General features: G+C 34.3%; 3 protein-coding genes and 1 long non-coding RNA gene across 4 annotated transcripts; 3 read left to right on the forward strand and 1 right to left on the reverse strand.

Annotated features, from left to right (window-relative positions):
* Window positions 1-2,451: 2,451 nt before the first annotated feature.
* Window positions 2,452-5,870, reverse strand: LOC133700493 (probable sodium/metabolite cotransporter BASS6, chloroplastic). Its single transcript, XM_062124034.1, has 9 exons — window positions 5,623-5,870; window positions 5,485-5,532; window positions 5,296-5,396; window positions 4,664-4,794; window positions 4,217-4,410; window positions 3,893-4,145; window positions 3,558-3,811; window positions 3,400-3,482; window positions 2,452-2,814 (listed from the first exon to the last, which is right to left on the reverse strand). The coding sequence occupies exons 1-9, from the start codon at window positions 5,765-5,767 to the stop codon at window positions 2,752-2,754; spliced, it is 1,272 nt and encodes a 423-aa protein (XP_061980018.1). The 5' UTR covers window positions 5,768-5,870; the 3' UTR covers window positions 2,452-2,751.
* A 2,179-nt stretch (window positions 5,871-8,049) lies between these two features.
* On the forward strand, window positions 8,050-12,049 carry LOC133702114 (uncharacterized). Its single transcript, XM_062126334.1, has 4 exons — window positions 8,050-8,550; window positions 9,540-9,776; window positions 9,871-10,088; window positions 11,514-12,049. Exons 1-4 carry the CDS (start codon window positions 8,281-8,283, stop codon window positions 11,686-11,688), a joined length of 900 nt encoding a protein of 299 aa, XP_061982318.1. The 5' UTR covers window positions 8,050-8,280; the 3' UTR covers window positions 11,689-12,049.
* On the forward strand, window positions 10,095-11,074 carry LOC133702115 (uncharacterized). The gene is made up of 2 exons (XR_009843657.1): window positions 10,095-10,547; window positions 10,591-11,074. It is a non-coding gene; the product is annotated as an uncharacterized LOC133702115 (long non-coding RNA).
* A 4,178-nt stretch (window positions 12,050-16,227) lies between the features above and the next one.
* On the forward strand, window positions 16,228-20,084 carry LOC133701301 (probable LRR receptor-like serine/threonine-protein kinase At1g12460). Its single transcript, XM_062125169.1, has 3 exons — window positions 16,228-16,546; window positions 16,623-18,343; window positions 18,448-20,084. The coding sequence occupies exons 2-3, from the start codon at window positions 17,151-17,153 to the stop codon at window positions 19,925-19,927; spliced, it is 2,673 nt and encodes an 890-aa protein (XP_061981153.1). The 5' UTR covers window positions 16,228-16,546; window positions 16,623-17,150; the 3' UTR covers window positions 19,928-20,084.
* The last annotated feature ends 2 nt before the right edge of the window (window positions 20,085-20,086 follow it).

Genomic DNA, 20,086 nt, shown 5'->3' on the forward strand with positions numbered 1-20,086 from the left:
CAAAATAATTTGATAGAAAAAAGAAATTGAAGAAAACAACAACTATGTTTTTTTTAAAAAAAAACCAATGTTAAACAACAATTTCAAAAAAGAAAATAAGACAAAAAAAATATCAACCCCTGTTATTTTTCAAACTCGCAACTTAGGTCATCAAACGGGACACATTATACATAAAAAAAGTATGAAACTTAATCCCTAGAAAACAAAACGTTGAAGAACAAAGTCAAAAAATATTACATAAAAAAATCAAAATACATTAAAACGCAATAACAAATTTTTACTTTGAGAGTTAAATTGAAAAGAAAAAAATATTAACAAAAGAAAAAAAAATAAAAGAATGAGGATAAAAAGAAAATACATTATTAACTTGAGTTGAAGGGTGAAATTAAAAACAATAAAAATCTTATAAAATGGTTAAGAAAAAAAATAAAAAATCATAAGAATAAGGATCAAATTGAAAATACCAATACATGATTAAAAAAAAAAAACCTGTAGAATGTTTTAGCACGTGTTTTTACATAAAAAATCGTAAATGTAAATAAAAAAACTTAGCATGCATCCAATTAAATAAATCACAAACATTTGTATAAATAAACAAAAAAAGTAATTAACAATAAATAAAAATATAATTAGAGAAATTGAGAGACAAATATAGATCAAAATATTTAAAGTTGCAACACAGATCATTTATGTGGTTTTGTTTAATAAATTTGCTTATTAAAATTAATTTGTAAAAAAATAGACACATGTATAAAATTTATTGAATAAAATAAAAAAAACATATTATGCAAGATTGCACATATTAAAAATATTATAAAAAAATAAATATTTAATCTATATAAAATATAAAAAAAATAGATGAATTATATTAACTTTTAAAAAAATTAAATACATCCAATATAATTAAAAAAAAAACAATACATATTTAAAATAGACCAAATAAACCAAAAAAATCATAAAATTAAAACTTAAATTTTAAAAATTATTTTAAAACAAACATAACAAAAAAAAAACATCAACAAAAAAATCAATTGTTTTTTTTTAATAAAAAACTAGATGCTTCTAGATCTGATAAGGCTAGCCAAACAAATCTTGCATGATCCACTAAAATCTTGGATTGTAAGCATCACATTTCATAATATTTCCATTGACAACAATAATTGCTAACATTGTAGTCTTCGTTATCATAACTTTAATCTTTAACATCACTTGCTCATCATATATGATGCAATCTCTTTTAATATCATCAGCTATTATCCCTGACAATTACCTCATATTCTAATTGTTTTATATACATAACTATGAACTAATGCATATAGAGATAATCTAGATTCTTCAATTCTATCTTCTCTCCTTGCTTTCTCATTTTTCATGTTCCTCTACCTCAAGAACTTTTCCTTACCATCTTCTAATGCATTTATCATATTTAATCCTTTCACAACACATCTATGACCAGGAGTAAACTTTTCCCCCCACTTAAAACACAGTCCAAGTTTCTTCTTTCCTCATAAAGATCATCACATGTTTGTTTAGAGTTATTTAACAGTTCACTACCTGTCAATAAATCTTCCATAGCCACTCGTTAAAGAAGTTCTTGGAATTAGCCTACTCTTCTTAGTGATTACAGCATTGGTTTGATATCTTCCTTGAGCCCACTAATGAAGTTGGATACATTATAATTAATCTTCAGGCAAGGAAGAATTAAGTGTACTCAGCAAAGATTTAAGCTCTTGGAATTTCTTCACATGCTCTTTTACACTCTTTTCTTGTTCTTACTTGTTTAACTCCTCACTATATCACTTTGATTGCCAAATCGTATACAAACTGTCTTTAATAACTCATCCGAGTTGGTTAATCATTTCCTCCTACCAAGAGGCTTTCGTACCAAATCTCAGCCTTTCCTTCCATATACAAAGAAGCAATCTCAACCCATTGATTGAACATGTTTTAAATGCAACTTAAAGAACCTCCAACATTTCCTGATCCAACCACAATGGTTTTCCCTAGAAAAACTAAGTAGTTCCACCTTTGGCGAAGCCATATTATACCCTGCTCAGTTGCCTTCTTGAATTCCCATAATATCTCCCCTGCTGCCATTCCGACGAGGAAGATGGTTTCCTTCTGCATTGACACTCTCTCCCCCTTCTTTCACGTTCACCCTCCATATTAGCCTTAAAAGAATTCGAGGTCGTCAATACCGTATCCATTTGTAACTGTAATTCTTCTATCTTCTTGTACAATTCAATCCCTTGCATCTTAATTTCTGTTCTGATTTCTGTATTTCTTCATTTGTACGCCTGTTGTGCTCCTCCAGAGCCCATCCTATCAGTGTCCACCATGGTGAGCAAGAAGTATATTTGTGTTGCTTAGGAAAGTCCTTAACAATGAAGATTGATAGTAAGAAAGGAGATTTGAGGAGTAGAGAAGAGTGAAGGAGAGGAACTTCTGCAGTTACAAAAAGAAATTCTTACTCAATTACTTGTCTCTCCCTTTATACTAACTAACTGCTACTAACTACTCTTAAATGAATTAACAAACCATTACGCACATGCTCATTCTTATTCATCACATTTAAAATGCCCTGCTAACTAATGCCCCTTACTCATCACATGTAAAATACTGCTGCTGTAGCGGATCCAGTGCAGCTGCTGTTGCTGATTCTTGCCTCTGCTATAAGGTTGATCACATAACAAGTTGATAACGTAACAAGGACAAACTTGTGATTTGCAAAAGCAATTTCCAGTTGAAGTGCTATTCTTTCTTCTTGGCCCAAATCATGACCAGAGAAAATCCCATCAAAGACATGATTACTGTCTGCAGTCACAGAAACAGCAGATATTTATCAGAATTCTGCAAGAGAGTATCAATACCTAACAACATGAAGAAAGAACAACCCAAATCTATATCATTGGTGCTAATCTTTTGTAAAAGCATACTATACAACTTTAATTGCTATTGGTGTGGGAAAACCTAGAAAAAAAGTGTAAAGTAAACCATTTGCCAATCAATCAATGCTCTGGATCCAAAAAGAAGAAGAAAAAGCAATGCCTCCGTGGCTGAGGCTTCTATCATGTATCAACGCAATATAATGAAAAAGTTACTCTCCTTTGCTATGCATATACATAAGAACTAAGTGCTAGAATTAATCAGTGATAAAAATGGAAGATAACTTTCCCTCATTCGGTTGCTTCCGTTGACCAAAAGAAAGTGAGACCAGACTCTGGCATGAACTCATTAACATTGAACCTCAAAGAGAACCATAGAGGATTATTACATGTAATGTTGCTTATAACAGAAATCATTGTTCATTGCAGAAATTAGCAACCACAATTTGCACCAGATTTCTTTATTAAAGATAATTGTGCTACAACAAAAAGAAAATGCGAAGTTTTAACTTACAGAGATTGCTGGAGGCACAGCAACAAGTGGATCTTTGAAAAACCTGTTAGCAAGTGCGAGAGCTAGAAGACTGCTCTGCATTCCTGCAAAGGAAAATATTGTGAGCTAGAAGAGTATGATCCACAACAAAATGACCGAGTTGAAAACAAAGGTGGTACCTGTCTCATAGGATAGTGTTCTTTGCAGTGCTTTTAAGTCAGATGCCTTGTGGAAGACAAAACCAGTGAAATAGTAACCAACTACAAATGCTGATAGATGAAATGCAATAATAAGCGATACTATGGCTACTCCAAAAGGGGACATAACTGAGTTAACATTAATAGCAAGTGGTGCTCCAACACAACAAGCTGTTACTAGTACTGATAGTGGTGGCAAAAATGGCCGAATAACACCAGAAATCTGCGGAAACAACCTGTTTTTACAAATAAATAAGACATAAGCACACCTCACATCAACAGTGAAACAAAACACTTGTTTGGATTGAGCATATCACCTGTTTAGAAGTAAGCCTGCAGCAATTGGAGCAACTACGATCTGCATAATACTGGATACCATTCCTTTCACATCAACAGGCAGTCTTTTTCCAATGAGCAATAGAGATAATAATGGAGTAACAAAAACTGCAGTAGCCGTGGACATTGATGTCATGACAATGCTTAGAGGAGCCATTGGAGGGTCTGTCAGAAAAGTAGCATAATTTGAAAGCTGAGCCCCACTAACACAAGATACCAACATGATCCCAGCACCTGATACATAGATTCACAAATGTGTTGGTACCATCTCAACTATTTTGGAAATCAGGTAAATACAATCTTACCTATTGGAGTAGGAAGCCCAAATACTGACACTGAAATTATACCAAACAGATATCCAAGAATTGGCTTCACAACAAACTGGCCAACATAACCAGCCAATATAGCTGCTGGTCTGTTGAACGCTTCAAGAAAATCCTTTTCACTGGAATTAACCCCAACTGCAAACATCAAAAACCCTAATGCAGGAGCATAATACCTGAAAGTAGACCAAAAGGAATGATTATGCCTGAAATAAGACCAAAAGGAACGATTATGTGCATACAACCTTGGAAAAGTTTACTTGGTTCTGTTCATACTGATTTTTTAAAATGCATAAAACTTCTTAATCATTAGCTGGTTTAGCTCTCCTAACTAGTGGTCAAAATTAAACCATCAATCCCCACCACTGTTCTGAACTTATTACATAAATTTTTCCACAGACCAATTTATTCAAAGTAATATTTAATAACCTGGTGGTAAACCACGTGAAAGAGGGGGGATGGACAAGAGCCAACAATGTACTAGCAAGGACTATGTGAGGCAGAAGGGAATTTGATTGCTCCAACATATCCACTATAGAAGCCTCCTTCTGTTCTACCATCTGAAATAAGACATCAACAACCATTGTCAACTGAGTATTTAAAAATTAGAATAACTGCACCGAGTGTCTAAAATCCCATCTAAAGACCCAAAATAAACCTATGAATCGAATTAGGAAGATTAGTTTAGGTTTTTTGGGTTTGAACCGAACTCTCCTCTCCCCTAATGAGCTCGGCGGTCTTTCTTCTGTGCACTATTATTGAGTAAATCTGCATGCAAACTCACACTCATCGATTGGCTAATTTGCTATTCGTGAGTGAAAGCAATTTGAACCAAAGCACCATACACAACCACCCCAATATGTTAGTCTCATCAAAGATTGTTGCAAAGAAATCCTAATCCAAGAACTAGAAGGTGAAAGATTCAAACTTTAATAGAACTCATAACATTCTCGTTTTGCCAGTGTTAGACAATTTGGAAACTTATGGATATACAATGCAACTAACCCACTAAATTTTAATTAAAAACAAAAATAATAAACAATAACTGCAGAAAGAAGCACCTGACTTGAGTCGGTCACATAATTCTGATCATGATCCGGTTCCAAAGAATCAGAGAACTTCTGGGACTCACATCTGCTCACCAAGAATCTTGATCTCGTACCTATCAAATATAAACAACTACATGCATCCGAACCAAAAAGAGAATAAAAAATAATGGATTGCAAAGACAGAGCTGAAGAGAAACTTACAATGAAAATTCGTATTTAATGGCATTGAAAAACCCAAAGATCGCAACTCTGAACACATAGTAGAATCATTAAACACAACAAAAGACTTGAGGGACTAGTAAGATTCGAAAGAGAAACCATTAAGACAAAATTACAGACCTGAAGAGGATTTGAAGGAGCGACTTGGGGTCAAAACTGAAAGGTGATTATTACAACATTTGCGAACGTGGGAAATTTTTTGGTTATGAGATTGGGAGATATCTGGGCGTTGAATCTGCAGCGTCCTACTGTTTACTACACTCATTTCTTGTCAACAGAGAGTGTTCCGTAGCGTAGGATAGTATACGCTCCCTGTTATTTTTGTTATTTGTTTCCAACAAGGCTGAATCTTCTTCGGTTTTATTGTGCGTATGCTCGGAGAGTGGTGGTTTTTTTATAAAGATATAATTTTTTTAAAACATAAACTATACTTTATAAAAGTAAAAAATATATATTTTTTATATAAGTCTCACTAAAAAAAGTCAACTATATCTTTAAATCAAACACCCCTTTGGTGTTCTAAAAAATGTAGTAATGGTTATGGTAATAAATCCCTGAAGTAATATTCAGTGAAGTTGAGGATGAAAACTCAAAGATAGCTTGTTTTTCTAAACCAAACTCGCCATCTTGGCAAGTATTTTAACAGAGATAATTGTCATGGTAGTTTTTACTTTATGAATTTAACTTCAAATCAAGATTCATAATAATTAAAGAATTATTTGTGGTTTCCAATGCAAATTTCTATTTTCAAGAGCATCAGGTGGTGTTGATGCAGATACGACGACGTGTTTTCTTGCACTTTTTTTTTTTCATATGGTAACAATAGTGAGGAATCTGGAGTCCATTAGGAATATGTGAAAGAATCAAACAAACTTGAAGTACATGTTAAGAAAACTCTCTTAAATGATGACAAAGAGAGGTTTACATAGAATAATCTGAAAGCTAAGTATATTATTATAAAGCAAGAAAACAAAGCTTATTATAGGGCTTGAAATAGAAAATTGAACAATGATATTTCTAAGTGAAAAAAATTATAGTGTCAAATGAGTTTAAAATTAATGAGATTATAAATATATTTATATGAAAAATATAGATAAAAATTATGTTATTGTATGTTTTTATGTAAATAACATGTAAATTTTAGATAATAATAAATATATGGTCAAGTCTAATAATAAAATATTAACTAATAAATTTGACAAAAAAGATATAAATGTTGAAAATAATAATTTTTAATAAATATGATGGATCAAAATTGTGATAATCTGATTATAATGGGAAAACTTTTGATAGATTTACAAAATTATTATTATCTTATTATTCTTCATCAATGAATGTGTTATGCTATTAATAATTTTTATATTTTGATTTACTAAATACAATATAATAAAATATTTTTAATGAAAAATTATATATATGAATGAGAAATATTTCTCTATTTAAAAATTTCTAAACTACTTATCAAACTATTATAATAAATAATATTTTAATTCTTATTGCCTATAGGAGAATTAGTTTTTTTAATAAATATTATTATTAAGTGTAAAACTTTATAAAATATCTAAATAGCATATTCACCCCCCCACATTAATTTATATTAGGATATGTTTAGAAGTGAAATTAAATTATAACTTTTTAAAAAATAATTTTATGTTTTTATATTTTTAGATTATGTTGATATATTAATATTAAAAATAATTTTAAAAAAAATATTATTTTAATATATTTTAAAATAAAAAAAAATTGGAAATATCTACCCTCATGAGATGGTGTCCTTCTCACACGTGTCATATCCTCAATGCTCTGTCCCTACATAACCACCCGTCAAGCAAGACCAAACTCTGCCAGAAAGACATGTCACTTCATGCAGTACCTTAGCTTCTTACCATAAACCCAACGTCAAGAAAACAGCAACCGATTCACTGAACTCGATAACTCGGTCACGAACTCAGTGTCTAAAAAATTGCTAATTCTTCCCTTGAGGGTGAAGTCACGACAAAAAAAAACACTCCACGTCAACAATATATCCACTCACATCACGCCACGTACCTTAAGGGATCCCCGCAACGACAGCGTTCCTCTTTGGCGCCAGGTCGCACATGACCACGTTAAAAGAAAACCGTAACTGGAAAGCCTCAAAACGACAACGTTTTAATGACTGGCATGTAAATTCAGACGCTAAGAAAAAGGCAAAATTGTAACGACAAAGTTAATAATAACGGAAAGGACTAAAAATCTTTCTCGATCCTCTATGTTATATATTGGATCACATTAAGTCCTTAAATTTTTAACTGAATTAAATAACCCCTCAATTTTCAAATAAAGGGAAATTTAAGCCTTTCCATCAGCCCCATTAACACTATAAATCTAGAGAAATGTCACATATCTAATGGATTGAGGATCTCAATTTTTCCTTTAATTGGAAGCAGACGGGTTGTTTTGAAATAATCTTGAAAATGAAGGGTCTGGTATGATCTGCAAAGTACAAGTAAGGACGTGTGACTCTTAGCCCAACGGAAAGATTAAAGTTACCAATTACAATCTAAAGGGTCCCTCAGAGAGGAAAACAAACACAAAAGCAGTGTCTGTTTCCTTTCTCTGCATCTCCTTTTTATATGCTTCATTGATTAATATCTTATTTTTCTTAATCAACGAATCTCTCCTCTGGTTCCCATTATGAGCATCGTCATCATCATCTGAAAAACTTTACCCCTCCATCCTTCTCGGGAACCAAACAGAAAGTTACAAACTTTATCTGTTTTTAGGGTTTTTGGTTCAATGACTTTTTATGAGGATGATAGTGTGGTGCCAGAGTTAATAATGAGCATGGAGGGTGATAAAATTGATGATGGAGATAATAGCGAAGGGGATTATGTGAATTTGAGAGATGAGAATGGGGCTGGTGAAAGGTGTAATCTTTGTGGTTTTTATTGGGGGTTTGGATGGTCTGTGTTCTGGTATTGGGTTAAGTTGGCTTTGCTGTTTACCTTTATTGGATTATTAGCTGCTGCTTGTGTCATGTGGGTTGGCCCCTTTTTGATGGATAAGGTTAGTTTTTATAAGAAAGTTTTGTGCTTTTTGTGGTTTCAATTTTGTTTGTGTTGTGGAATTTGGTGGATCGGGATTTGCTTGCTATAGAGTTATATGTTGCTGCTTTTTCCTATATCGATTGGTGGCTTTTCATGACAAAGTTGATTTTTATCTGAATTTTGATATTTTTTTTTTTAGTTTTGCTTGTGTTTATGTGATTTGGATTTATTCCTTGTCAACTGATGGTTCTCATTACATGTTTCTCGGGATTTGGTGGTGTTTTTCATAAATTGGCAGGTTTTGTTTCAGTTTTGATATATTTTTTGTGGGTTTTGTAGTGCAATGTGTTTTTCATTCTGGGTTTTATTACATTGCCGTGCAATTGGAGCTTTTGTTGTGGTTTTTGCCCCACAAAATTCAGAGATAAGGGTAGGCTTTCAGTGAAAAAGGAGGTGTTTAATGTACTTTTTAATGTGCATGTCTCTAAAAATTATGGATTCTATCGAATTGTTTTACACTTTGAGATATAGATGTGTTTTCCCTTAAATTTATTTGATGAGATAGATTGTCTTGTATATTGTTGTGTTTAAATGTTTGTAGCATTATATCGCATCTACACACACGCACATGCGCGCGCGCATATATATGTACGGTTTGATTATTCTTTGTTGTCAAATCTTAGTTTTATTGAAGTGTTTCATGCAAGTGATTTCTTATTGTTAGCAACTTCTTTCTGAGCATGGAGGCAATATTGCTTTAGAACACGATCTACTCTTCATTATCTTATAGATGTTCCTTTTCTGATATCTGTTTTCTTTAATTTGATTCTAACTGGATGCTCTGCAGTATTCTCTTCTACCAATCCCACTAGAAACTTGCCATAGGATTATGACATTACTATTCTCTACCAGAAGGTCTTGCTAGAAGTTCATGGTGGTTATTGGATATTTATGGGATATTCATGCATATTTTGATTTTTCCCCTACCTGACTGATGAATTTTTTCAGGAGATTATCCCTATCATGAATTGGGAGACAAGAACATTTAGCACTCCGGTATTGGCAATTCTTCTCTTTGCCTCTGTGGCATTGTTCCCCACTCTACTTCTACCATCATCACCATCTATGTGGGTGGCTGGGATGACATTTGGCTATGGGATTGGATTCCTATTAATAATAACTGCAGCTGCTGTGGGTGTATCACTTCCATATTTAATTGGCTCTTTGTTCCTTCATAAAATTCAAGTATGAACCATGTGCCAAGATTTGTTCATAATTATAGCCATATTTGTTTTCTCTTCTACGTGTGCCTAATGTAATTCTGAATTCTGTGACACAGGGGTGGTTAGAAAAATATCCAAAAAGAGCTGCAATTTTGAGAGCAGCTGGTGAAGGAAACTGGTTTCATCAGTTTCGAGCTGTGACTCTAATCAGGATTTCTCCATTTCCATATATTCTGTATAATTACTGTGCTGTTGCAACAAATGTTAAGTATGGTCCTTACTTATTGGGATCGTTGGTGGGAATGGTGCCAGAGATATTTGTTTCAATCTATACGTAAGAACTATCCACTCCCATTTTGCATAAAGCATTTCATTTTCATGTGCCTCTGCTTCCAATCATATACTTCTCATTTTAGATTCTTACATTAATGCATATTATTCACATTGAATTTCTTACGCACTGATGTTGGTGTAACTTTGTCAATTTTTTCTTTATTTCAGTTCTTGTTTATTTCCCTTTTAACTTTTAGAGCAAAATTAACTTTGGATTTTCAAGTTGAAACAGTGTCTGATATTTTTGTTTCTTATTTTCAGGTCAGATATACATCTGACTTCTTCTTTTGCTACAAAGAGATATGAATGAAGTGATGTGATTTTTCATTTTAGTAAAATGATTTCCCTTTTGTTATCTATTTGTTTTGACCTCTGCCCGAAGCATTATTCTTGAGAAAATTATTTCATAGATGAATTACCATTTCAGTTCTAGTTCTAAATGCATGGCTCCAGCTGTTAGGTATGGGATAACTTAACAAGGAGAGGGATGAGTCTGCTGTTAGGTATGGGATAACTTAACAAGGAGAGGGATGAGTCTGGTTCAAGTCTTTACCTTGTAACCTTGAAAAGGGAAAAATATACGTTGTAACTGAATTTGGCCTTAGACATCAGAAGGATGGGATAGGAATGCCCTAACTTCACTGGAAAATATATAATTTTTTGCACTCATTTCAAGGTCTTATAATCGAAACTTTCAGTAATTGGTGTCTGAAAGTAGCTCATGTACACCCAGTCCCTTGCTCTCACCTGATTATTTCTCGAATTCTTTTTCCCACCACCCTAATGAAATGTGCATCATAATGATTTTAATAATTACTGCAAATAACCTGATCTGTTGGCTTAATGAGGTGTAATCACAATCCCCAGAAACATCTGTTTTCATCCCCAGCTCCTCCAACTCCACCTCTGCATCTTCTTCAATGTTATGCTGTAACTGTTCTAGAAAGAAAATCTATTAATTCTTTCTGGAGCTTTTGTTTTTGAAAAGACACTTTCTTTGCCCCACGGAAGAGGCCTTTTCTGTATGGCTTGTGTTATGTGTGTCCTAGTTTTGGACCTTTAATGGGGGACTATAGCAGGGTGCTAACTGTAGCAGCTAAACCATGGGGCTTTTCACCTTGGGAAAACCAGAGCACATTGCATGAGTTTGGCCCTCGTTTCTTTCCCTTTTCACTTTCTGAACTTTAGACGAGGTTGGTACTTGTCAATGAGAGGATATACCATGCTGGGTAGTGTGGTGTGCTACACTACACCATGGTATTATCAGTAGTGACACGATTTCTTTCACACTTTGGAGCTAAGGCTGCTGCTTTTTCCTAGATATGCGATTCTTTTCATGCAGTCTTCAAGCTTCAATCTTGGGTTTTAATCACAGGCATGGATTCTCTTCAACGTTCCTGAACCTGAACCTTCTTTGGTTTTGCAGTGGGATCCTTATACGGACCTTGGCAGATGCTTCAAGTGACCGACGCACTCTCTCAGCTCCACAAATTGTCTTCACAGTGTTTGGTTTCTGCGCCACGGTGGTTGCCACAATTATAATCACAGTGTATGCCAAAAGGCAGCTGAAGGTCATGCAAGATGAACCGGTACTGGAATAGCTTCTGCAAGTCCTGAATCAGTGAAAAGCAATCTTCCACATACCATCTTTGTCAGAAATAGCACACAATGATTTGAGTGTGATGAAGTTCTATTTTATTTACAACTTCATCCATAGAACGTTTTGCTGCTCTACGGCATTGACCACCATACAGCAGTTACAGACAACGTGGAACAGGATGGACATCTAACTTCATAGTGAGAGCCACTTCCTTGCTCTCATTTTTCATCCCCCATATTATCTATAGTTTTTTCTGTTTCAGTTGCTGCTTGTATATGATTTAAGTTTGTGGCTTAAAAGAGGCTACATTGGACTTGGACAAAGAAGTTGAAAGTTGTAAATGAAATTTGAAGTGTTCTTAACTTGCGCAGTTAATATCTGTTATTCTGCAAGCTCCATGCCATATTATAGTGGTATTGAGGTGTTTTTGTACATAAAATATGTATCAGTGTCATGTTTAGATTTAGTTCATGCGAGTCCATAGCTTTGCCGCCCTCACGCCTAGCATAACATTGTTCATAATCCTACTCCCCAAAGCTTTGTTTTGGTCGGCTATATTATCATTTAATTCGAATTTAAGAAGAATGCCGGTAAAAGAAATTTTATTTGTAAAAGCACCATTTTGTGGCATTCAGGATGTAGATGTCTGCTTTGTGTAGTTGCACAGATAAAAACTGGCACGTTATGACTAAGCACCAGTTTCTCAACTATTTTAATTATCACTAATTAGCACCATAGGGATTTCTGAGCACCTTCCTGCCTTGGAACGATAGTAATCTCACGAAGCAAGTTTTTGTGTTTTCGGTAATGGAGATTATTGACATGATAATGATAACATGTGCCACATGCACATCTAAAATATTGAATGTTGCCTTTCATGCTGCAAATAATGACCGAAATTATTTAGATACAAGCTGTTTTCCCCCACTCTCTGAATCACTGGTGTCCATCTGATTCATCTAATTCCAAGCACTAATTATTGGGAGTGGATCCTTGTTGAGGGTGCAACACAATAGGCCACAAACAGCGGGCTCGGCTGATTTCATAGCTCGAATTTGCAGCTGCATCATTGTAGAAATTGAGCCATCAGCAACAGGTTGACAAATTAAAGTGAGGCTCGCCCCCCTCTTATATCTTATAGAAAGACAAATGCACTACAAGCTCTTTGATAACTATAAATTACTCTTGATGGGGTTTGAAATTGGGACACAAGAAGATGGGCTACCCCTAACCTTGTGAAAATGTGTGCTTCAAACTGATGAGTGAGAAGACTTGGTAATAAAAATCCAACGTCATATTGTACTTGGTAGAATATTTTATAGGAGTCGAAACATCCTTGTTGAAGGAGTGAGCTCTGTGCTTCAGGGTTGAATCGACCTTGTCGGAATTTGACCTGGAATTAAAGCATCCCCATTGCTTCAACTTTTAGTTCCAAGTATTTGTCGAGATTCTGATTCCAGACCACAGCAAATGGCTCCCCTACTTCCACAGGTAACAACAAACAGGACGTGCAGAGACAGAGAAGCATGTCTACAATGGCATCTTTACCGTCACCACTACCAAACTCTCCCTGTCAAGTGCTCCCCGGTGAGCGACGACTCCATTAAACAATCCATGCTTCCTATTACCACGCGCCTCGCTGAAGCTTTTGACAGAGCATGGACACTCCAAAATTCCTTACATGACTACATCAGGTTGGTATCCGAGAGAACATTCAATCCCACATTTTTTCAAATATATGAGAATTTTAATTAATAAAATATTATTCTTGATACCCTGGGATGTTTTAAGAGATTCTTCCTTCATTAGTGTTCGAATGTTTTTTATTAAGAAATTTAATTATTTAAAAAGATTGGAAAAAATACAAAACAATATAAAAGATTGAGAATAAATTATCCACTAAGAACTTAGTTATTATTTTTTTAATTTCCTAAAGCAACAATTAAATTCACTATGAAACCGTAATTTACAGAGGTCCAGTGACTCCATGAAAATTAAAAACAACTCAAGCCACTTGCCAAGCTCAGAGTATGAGTTAGCAATAAGATTTTTCGGAACTCAAATGAAGGCAAACCTTAAGAAACAAAGCCCCTTCAATTTATCGAACTTCACATGTTGAATGAGTGACACGCACGCGTTAATGGGTGGTTGTAAAGTGTGCCGCAGCAGCACGTTTGACATTGACGTGGCAACTTAATAGGAGAGCACAAGGGCCGTGATTGTCCTGGTGGGGACCACAAAAGAATTGATGCCAACTATGTTCACGTTTCATTTTTATAGAAAATAAAAGCGTTTACGTTTAATGTACCTAATTAAAATATCGGCCTAAAAACAAATTAACAGCTGTAATTTTACAGTTTAGGAAAATTCGTCTTTTTTGCACAAATAAAATTAAGTTTTTTAAATTATTCAAATCCATTACTTGGACTTCATTTAACATTACAGTCTAGCCATGCTTTTAAAAGAAATTAAAAAATAAAAATTATTTTTTAGATATTTTTAATTATTTTAATAGGTTGATATTAAAAATAAATTAAAAGAATTATATTTATAACGTTAAATCTTGTAAGTCTCACGTGGAACACTAACTGCTAGTTGGAAAAATGTCTCTACCATTGCAATTTTAAGGATGCACACATGAGACTTGTGTGTCTGACTTTGCATATAAGACATATAACAAACTGTGATATTTTTACAAATAAATTTTTAATTATATTATTAATGTAAACTGAGCCTCGTGGAAAAATTATTATAACCCGAGAAAAAAATTACTATTTATTAAAATAGTGGAGTGATAAGTTTGGTCTTTTAAAAAATAAATACAATGAGTAATTGAGTGTTTTTATAGATTTATAGGTCATTATTTATTTCATTGTTAAAATTATGATTTTTTTCTATTTTTTGGCAAGTTGGCGTTACTTAAATACCTTTAAAGATAAAATGTTTGTTTACTCGGGTTCAGGGTTCATTGAACATTTTATTTTTTTAAAACATTGTAATGATTATATAACTCTTAGATTTAAAAAAAAATGATTTTTTTTCAGGGGTTTATTAGTACTTTCATCTTGATTTATTAATAATTTTCATAAAATAATAATTAGCACGATGCATTGACACGTGCCAGCGTGTAAGTCACCTTACTGTATTCAAGCGGTGAGTGTGGCAATTTACAATGGCTAAAAACGAGCCTTCCAAGGTGTCTTCCAGTTCATCTTGGCAGTGATGGTGTGTTGTAGCCCCCCGCCCCCCAAATGTGATGCCCTGAACAAATCATAACAGCCCTTAAATTTATTCTTTTCTTGAGATTTATTCTTTTTTATTTTAATTATAATTCTCTTATTTCAATTAATTATTTTAATTGGAAAATATTTTCAGGAAAGTTGATTTTCTTGTTGCAATTCATCTTCTATTTTTTTCATATCAAGTAGATTTTTATTCTTCTAATTGTCGTGTTTTTTTGCTTTAATAATTTTTTTGAATATTTTTTTTATTTCCTCACTAAACATTAAATTTATTAAAAATTAATTTTTTTTATTAAACTTGATATACAATTCTAAAGATTACGAGTTTAAAAGATTAACTTAAGTATAGAATATTCGATCGGGTTTGCTTAGTTTCTTATATTATTAAATCAAAGTTGTCTTTTTTTCATATTATTAAATCAATTTATTCAATGAATCAAGTCTAGGATTTTTTTTTTCCTTTAATTTTATCATTCAATATTAAATTAGTTTAGAATTGAGCTTCTTTATCGAACCTAAGTCTAAAATTTCATTAGCTTTGAATTTAAAAGGTTAATCCATGCTTAAAAGATTTACTTGGTCTATTTCGTTTTTCATATTATTAAACTAGGGTTGCCTTTTTTTTACATGTTATTTAATTAAATGATCTTATAAAACCCAAATGACTTAATAACTCGAGTTTTAAATTTTTTTTATTATATCTAGTTAAAAAAATTTTAGTTCGTAGTATAGCGTTGATCATCAATCTAGATTTACTTGAGCCATTTTTTTTAGTTGTTTTTTAAAATTCAGTATTTTTTCTTTCTTTCTTTCTTGACCTTCAATACTTGGTTCATCATGATTGACTTTCCTCATTTATTGTGGTATATATAAGCTCTAGGTTATGTAGGGTTATAACATCTCATTCTCCTTTCTTAAATCATGAGTTTTTAAAGTTAATTATAGTTGATTCGGGTCAATTTAATATATTATTATCTTAATATTTTTTTTAAAAAATAATATATCATTCAATATATCAATATTTCAATAATTTAAAGTATTTTTTTATCCACCATGTATGAAATTTTTAACATTCTATTATCTTTATATTTTTTTAAAACTAAAAAAAATAATCTATTCCACGACGTATAGCGTCTAAAAAAACCGAGTTTTGACTAAATCTTTTAGCCACTACTATTATTTTTTTTCAAGAAAAAAAGCTGTCATGCATCACCTCCTTTCAATGTATTAACATCAGAGGAAGAATACATCTTACGTCTCATCTCTCCCACTGCAAAACAAATAAAAAAAAACAATCCTCTCATATGTCTCCATCGAAACGGAAACGAAGAAACTTCAATGGCCTCCTCAAAAAAGCAGCAACACATACAAAAACTAATCCACAAAAAGAAAAAAGAAAACTCAAAGACCCCTTCCTTTGCTTCACTTTATTTCCTTGTTTTTCTCTTTTACACTATAGCAACTCCTTTTCTTTTTTTTTCTTAATTTGATCAAATTAATTAGTCCCCTTAGAAGGGTATCCCCTTTTGTGTGGCCAGTTGGCATGGCTTGGTGGGAGAGAATAAATGCATGACTGCAGACAGCTACAGAAGCTTGCAAGGTCATGGTCTAGGACTGGTTAACAAGACAGATTTCTCTCTCTCTTTTTTATTGCAATCCATAAAAAGATCAGTGCTTTTCTCTTTTTTTCAAGTATAATTATGTGCTGAGGACCAGAGATAGCGAGAAAGACATGGACATGCACGTGGTTCTTCTTCAGTTGGCGGCAACTATACATACACCAACACCATATTAGAGGGAGAGACTTTTTAAAGCAGAGAGAGGGATTATGAAATTGGCTCACCTGCTTCCTTTCCAGGAAAGGCGCTGTCAGGGTGAGACGACCACTATTTCTTCACCATTTTCATTGCTTCACTTCCCATGCCTCATCAGTTTCATTTTTTAACACAAACCCCACAAAAGCGAAGCCCCCTAGATATTTTTTTTTGTGCCATAAACTAATGGGTTCTTTTGCGTGCAAATGTGTTCACCAATTTAAGTGCTTTCTTTAGTTTCAGTGATACCAGAAGTTGAAAAATGCCACCTTTACATAGTCACGAGTGTGCTTTTGTGTTTCTCAAAATGAGAGCTACAAGAATTAGTTCACGTGAAGTGGCAAGGAGACCCAGATCCTGTTTCAATTGGATCCATCATCAATAATGTTAAAGGGGCAGATCCATTTATGAACATTTATACTGTGAGCATGAGAAGATTGTATCAATTGTGTCTTTCTCATGCTCTTTTGCTCTTATTTTTTTTCTTCCTTGGATTCACTGCTACTACAGTTTCACCAGCTACCGAGAAGGAGATCTTACTACAATTCAAGGCTAACATCAGCAATGACCCTTACAACAGTTTGGCTAATTGGGTTCCAAGTGGCAATCCTTGTGATTACAATGGTGTGTTCTGCAATCCTCTTGGTTTTGTACAGAGAATTGTTTTGTGGAACACAAGCTTATCTGGGGTTTTGTCACCAGCATTATCAGGTTTGAGATCTTTAAGAATCTTGACATTGTTTGGCAATAAATTTACAAGCAATATCCCACAAGAATATGCAGAATTAAGCACATTGTGGAAGATAAATTTGAGTTCTAATGCCTTATCTGGGTCAATACCAGAATTCATTGGTGATTTGCAAAATATTAGATTTCTTGATTTGTCAAGGAATGGTTACAGTGGGGAGATTCCATTTGCTTTGTTCAAGTTTTGTTACAAGACCAAGTTTGTTTCCTTTTCTCATAATAGTCTTTCTGGTTCCATCCCCGCTTCAATTGCAAACTGCACTAATCTTGAAGGGTTTGATTTCTCTTTCAATAATTTTAGTGGTGAATTGCCTTCTGGGATTTGTGATATTCCTGTGTTAGAGTATATGTCTTTGAGGAGCAATGTGTTAACTGGGAGCGTGCTTGAAGAGATTTCAAAATGCCAAAGATTGAGTTTTTTGGATCTTGGCAGCAATTTGTTTACGGGGTTGGCTCCATTTGAAATTCTTGGATCGCAAAACTTGAGTTACTTCAACGTATCGCATAATGCGTTTCAAGGAGAGATTCCAGCGATGAGAACTTGCAGTGAGAGTCTGGAGTTCTTTGATGCGTCAAGTAACAATCTGGATGGTGAAATCCCTTTGGGCATTACAAACTGCAAAAGCCTTGAATTTATCGACTTGGGATTTAACAGGCTGAATGGGAGCATTCCAGCTGGTATTGCAAATTTGGAGAGGCTTTTGGTGTTTAAATTGGGTGACAATTCAATACAGGGGACAATCCCTGCAGAATTTGGAAGCATTGAGTGGCTTCTTCTTTTGGATTTGCACAATCTCAATCTTTCTGGTGAAATTCCCAAAGATATAAGTAACTGCAGGTTTCTTCGTGAGCTGTGAGTCCAAACACTATCTAAATGTTTTAGATGTTATCAGTTTTTTTTAATTATTATTACTTAAATCCAAACATGACAAAAAAAAATCTGATCTTTTGATTCAGGGATGTTTCTGGAAATGCTTTAGATGGAGAAATTCCCAACACCCTTGACAATATGACTTCCCTGGAAGTCCTTGATTTGCATAGAAACCATCTAGATGGTAGCATACCGGAGACTCTAGGAAGCCTATCAAACCTCAAGCTTCTTGAATTGTCACAAAATAACCTTTCTGGGACAATTCCATATTCTCTTGGAAAATTGGCAAACTTAAAATATTTCAATGTCTCCTCCAACAACCTTTCTGGTCCCATTCCTTCAATACCAAAAATCCAGGCTTTCGGCACAGCTGCATTTCTTAATAATTCTGGGCTCTGTGGTGTCCCTTTGGATATTTCTTGCTCAGGAGCTGGCAATGGGACAGGTAATGGATCAAAGAAAAACAAAGTGCTCAGTAACTCTGTTATTGTGGCGATTGTTGCTGCTGCACTGATCCTTACTGGGGTCTGTGTGGTATCGATTATGAACATCAGAGCACGCAGCAGGAAAAAAGACAACGTGACAACTGTTGTTGAGAGCACACCATTGGATTCAACAGATTCAAATGTTATAATTGGGAAGCTGGTTCTGTTCAGCAAGACTTTGCCTTCTAAGTACGAAGATTGGGAGGCTGGAACCAAAGCTTTGCTAGACAAGGAATGTTTAATAGGTGGTGGATCAATTGGAACAGTATACAGAACTACTTTTGAAGGTGGAGTTTCTATTGCAGTGAAGAAGCTTGAGACCCTGGGTAGGATCAGAAGCCAAGATGAATTTGAGCAAGAAATTGGATTGTTAGGTAATCTTCAACATCCCAATTTGGTTGCATTTCAAGGGTATTACTGGTCTTCAACGATGCAGTTAATTTTGTCTGAATTTGTTCCAAATGGCAATCTATACGACAATCTGCATGGGCTTAATTATCCAGGAACCAGTACTGGTGTTGGGAATAGAGAATTGTACTGGTCAAGAAGGTTTCAAATTGCTCTTGGAATAGCGAGAGCGCTTTCTTATCTTCACCATGACTGTAGGCCTCCAATTCTCCATCTCAACATCAAATCCACTAACATATTATTAGATGAAAATTATGAGGCCAAGTTGTCTGATTATGGGTTGGGGAGGTTGCTTCCCATTTTGGACAATTATGGTTTAACCAAATTCCACAATGCAGTAGGGTATGTTGCACCAGAGTTGGCTCAGAGTCTAAGATCGAGTGATAAATGTGATGTGTATAGTTTTGGAGTAATTCTTTTGGAGCTGGTAACCGGGAGAAAACCAGTGGAGAGTCCAACAGCAAATGAGGTGGTGGTTCTGTGTGAATATGTTCGTGGATTGCTGGAGACTGGCTCTGCTTCAGATTGCTTTGATAGAAGCTTGCGAGGTTTTTCAGAGAATGAGTTGATTCAAGTCATGAAGCTAGGATTGATTTGTACATCTGAGGTTCCTTCAAGAAGACCAAGCATGGCTGAGGTTGTTCAGGTCCTTGAGTCCATAAGGTTGGAGTAGAATCATCGTAGTGTTCGAAGTGCAATTCAGAGCTTTCTTGAACAACCTCAGAGTTTAATTAAATATGTACTTTCAATAAATAAAAAAGTGGTAGTCTAGCTGGAAAATGGTGTGCTTAGTTGTGCAGAGACAAGAGGGTTGCATATTAGGGGGGGGGGG

This window comes from Populus nigra, chromosome 8 (genome assembly GCF_951802175.1).
Source record: "Populus nigra chromosome 8, ddPopNigr1.1, whole genome shotgun sequence".
Taxonomy (NCBI): domain Eukaryota; kingdom Viridiplantae; phylum Streptophyta; class Magnoliopsida; order Malpighiales; family Salicaceae; genus Populus; species Populus nigra.

What these genes read in the sequence shown, in the direction of transcription:
- LOC133700493 (XM_062124034.1), bottom strand. Translation starts at nt 5,767, where the DNA reads ATGAGTGTAGTAAACAGTAGGACGCTGCAGATTCAACGCCCAGATATC. An exon ending in CTCCTTCAAATCCTCTTCAG is followed by an intron (nt 5,533 to 5,622) that starts GTCTGTAATTTT and finishes CTATGTGTTCAG; the next exon opens with AGTTGCGATCTTTGGGTTTT. An exon ending in ATTAAATACGAATTTTCATT is followed by an intron (nt 5,397 to 5,484) that starts GTAAGTTTCTCT and finishes TATATTTGATAG; the next exon opens with GTACGAGATCAAGATTCTTG.
- LOC133701301 (XM_062125169.1), top strand. Translation starts at nt 17,151, where the DNA reads ATGAACATTTATACTGTGAGCATGAGAAGATTGTATCAATTGTGTCTT. An exon ending in TGCAGGTTTCTTCGTGAGCT is followed by an intron (nt 18,344 to 18,447) that starts GTGAGTCCAAAC and finishes CTTTTGATTCAG; the next exon opens with GGATGTTTCTGGAAATGCTT.
- LOC133702114 (XM_062126334.1), top strand. Translation starts at nt 8,281, where the DNA reads ATGACTTTTTATGAGGATGATAGTGTGGTGCCAGAGTTAATAATGAGC. An exon ending in GCCCCTTTTTGATGGATAAG is followed by an intron (nt 8,551 to 9,539) that starts GTTAGTTTTTAT and finishes GAATTTTTTCAG; the next exon opens with GAGATTATCCCTATCATGAA. An exon ending in TGTTCCTTCATAAAATTCAA is followed by an intron (nt 9,777 to 9,870) that starts GTATGAACCATG and finishes TCTGTGACACAG; the next exon opens with GGGTGGTTAGAAAAATATCC.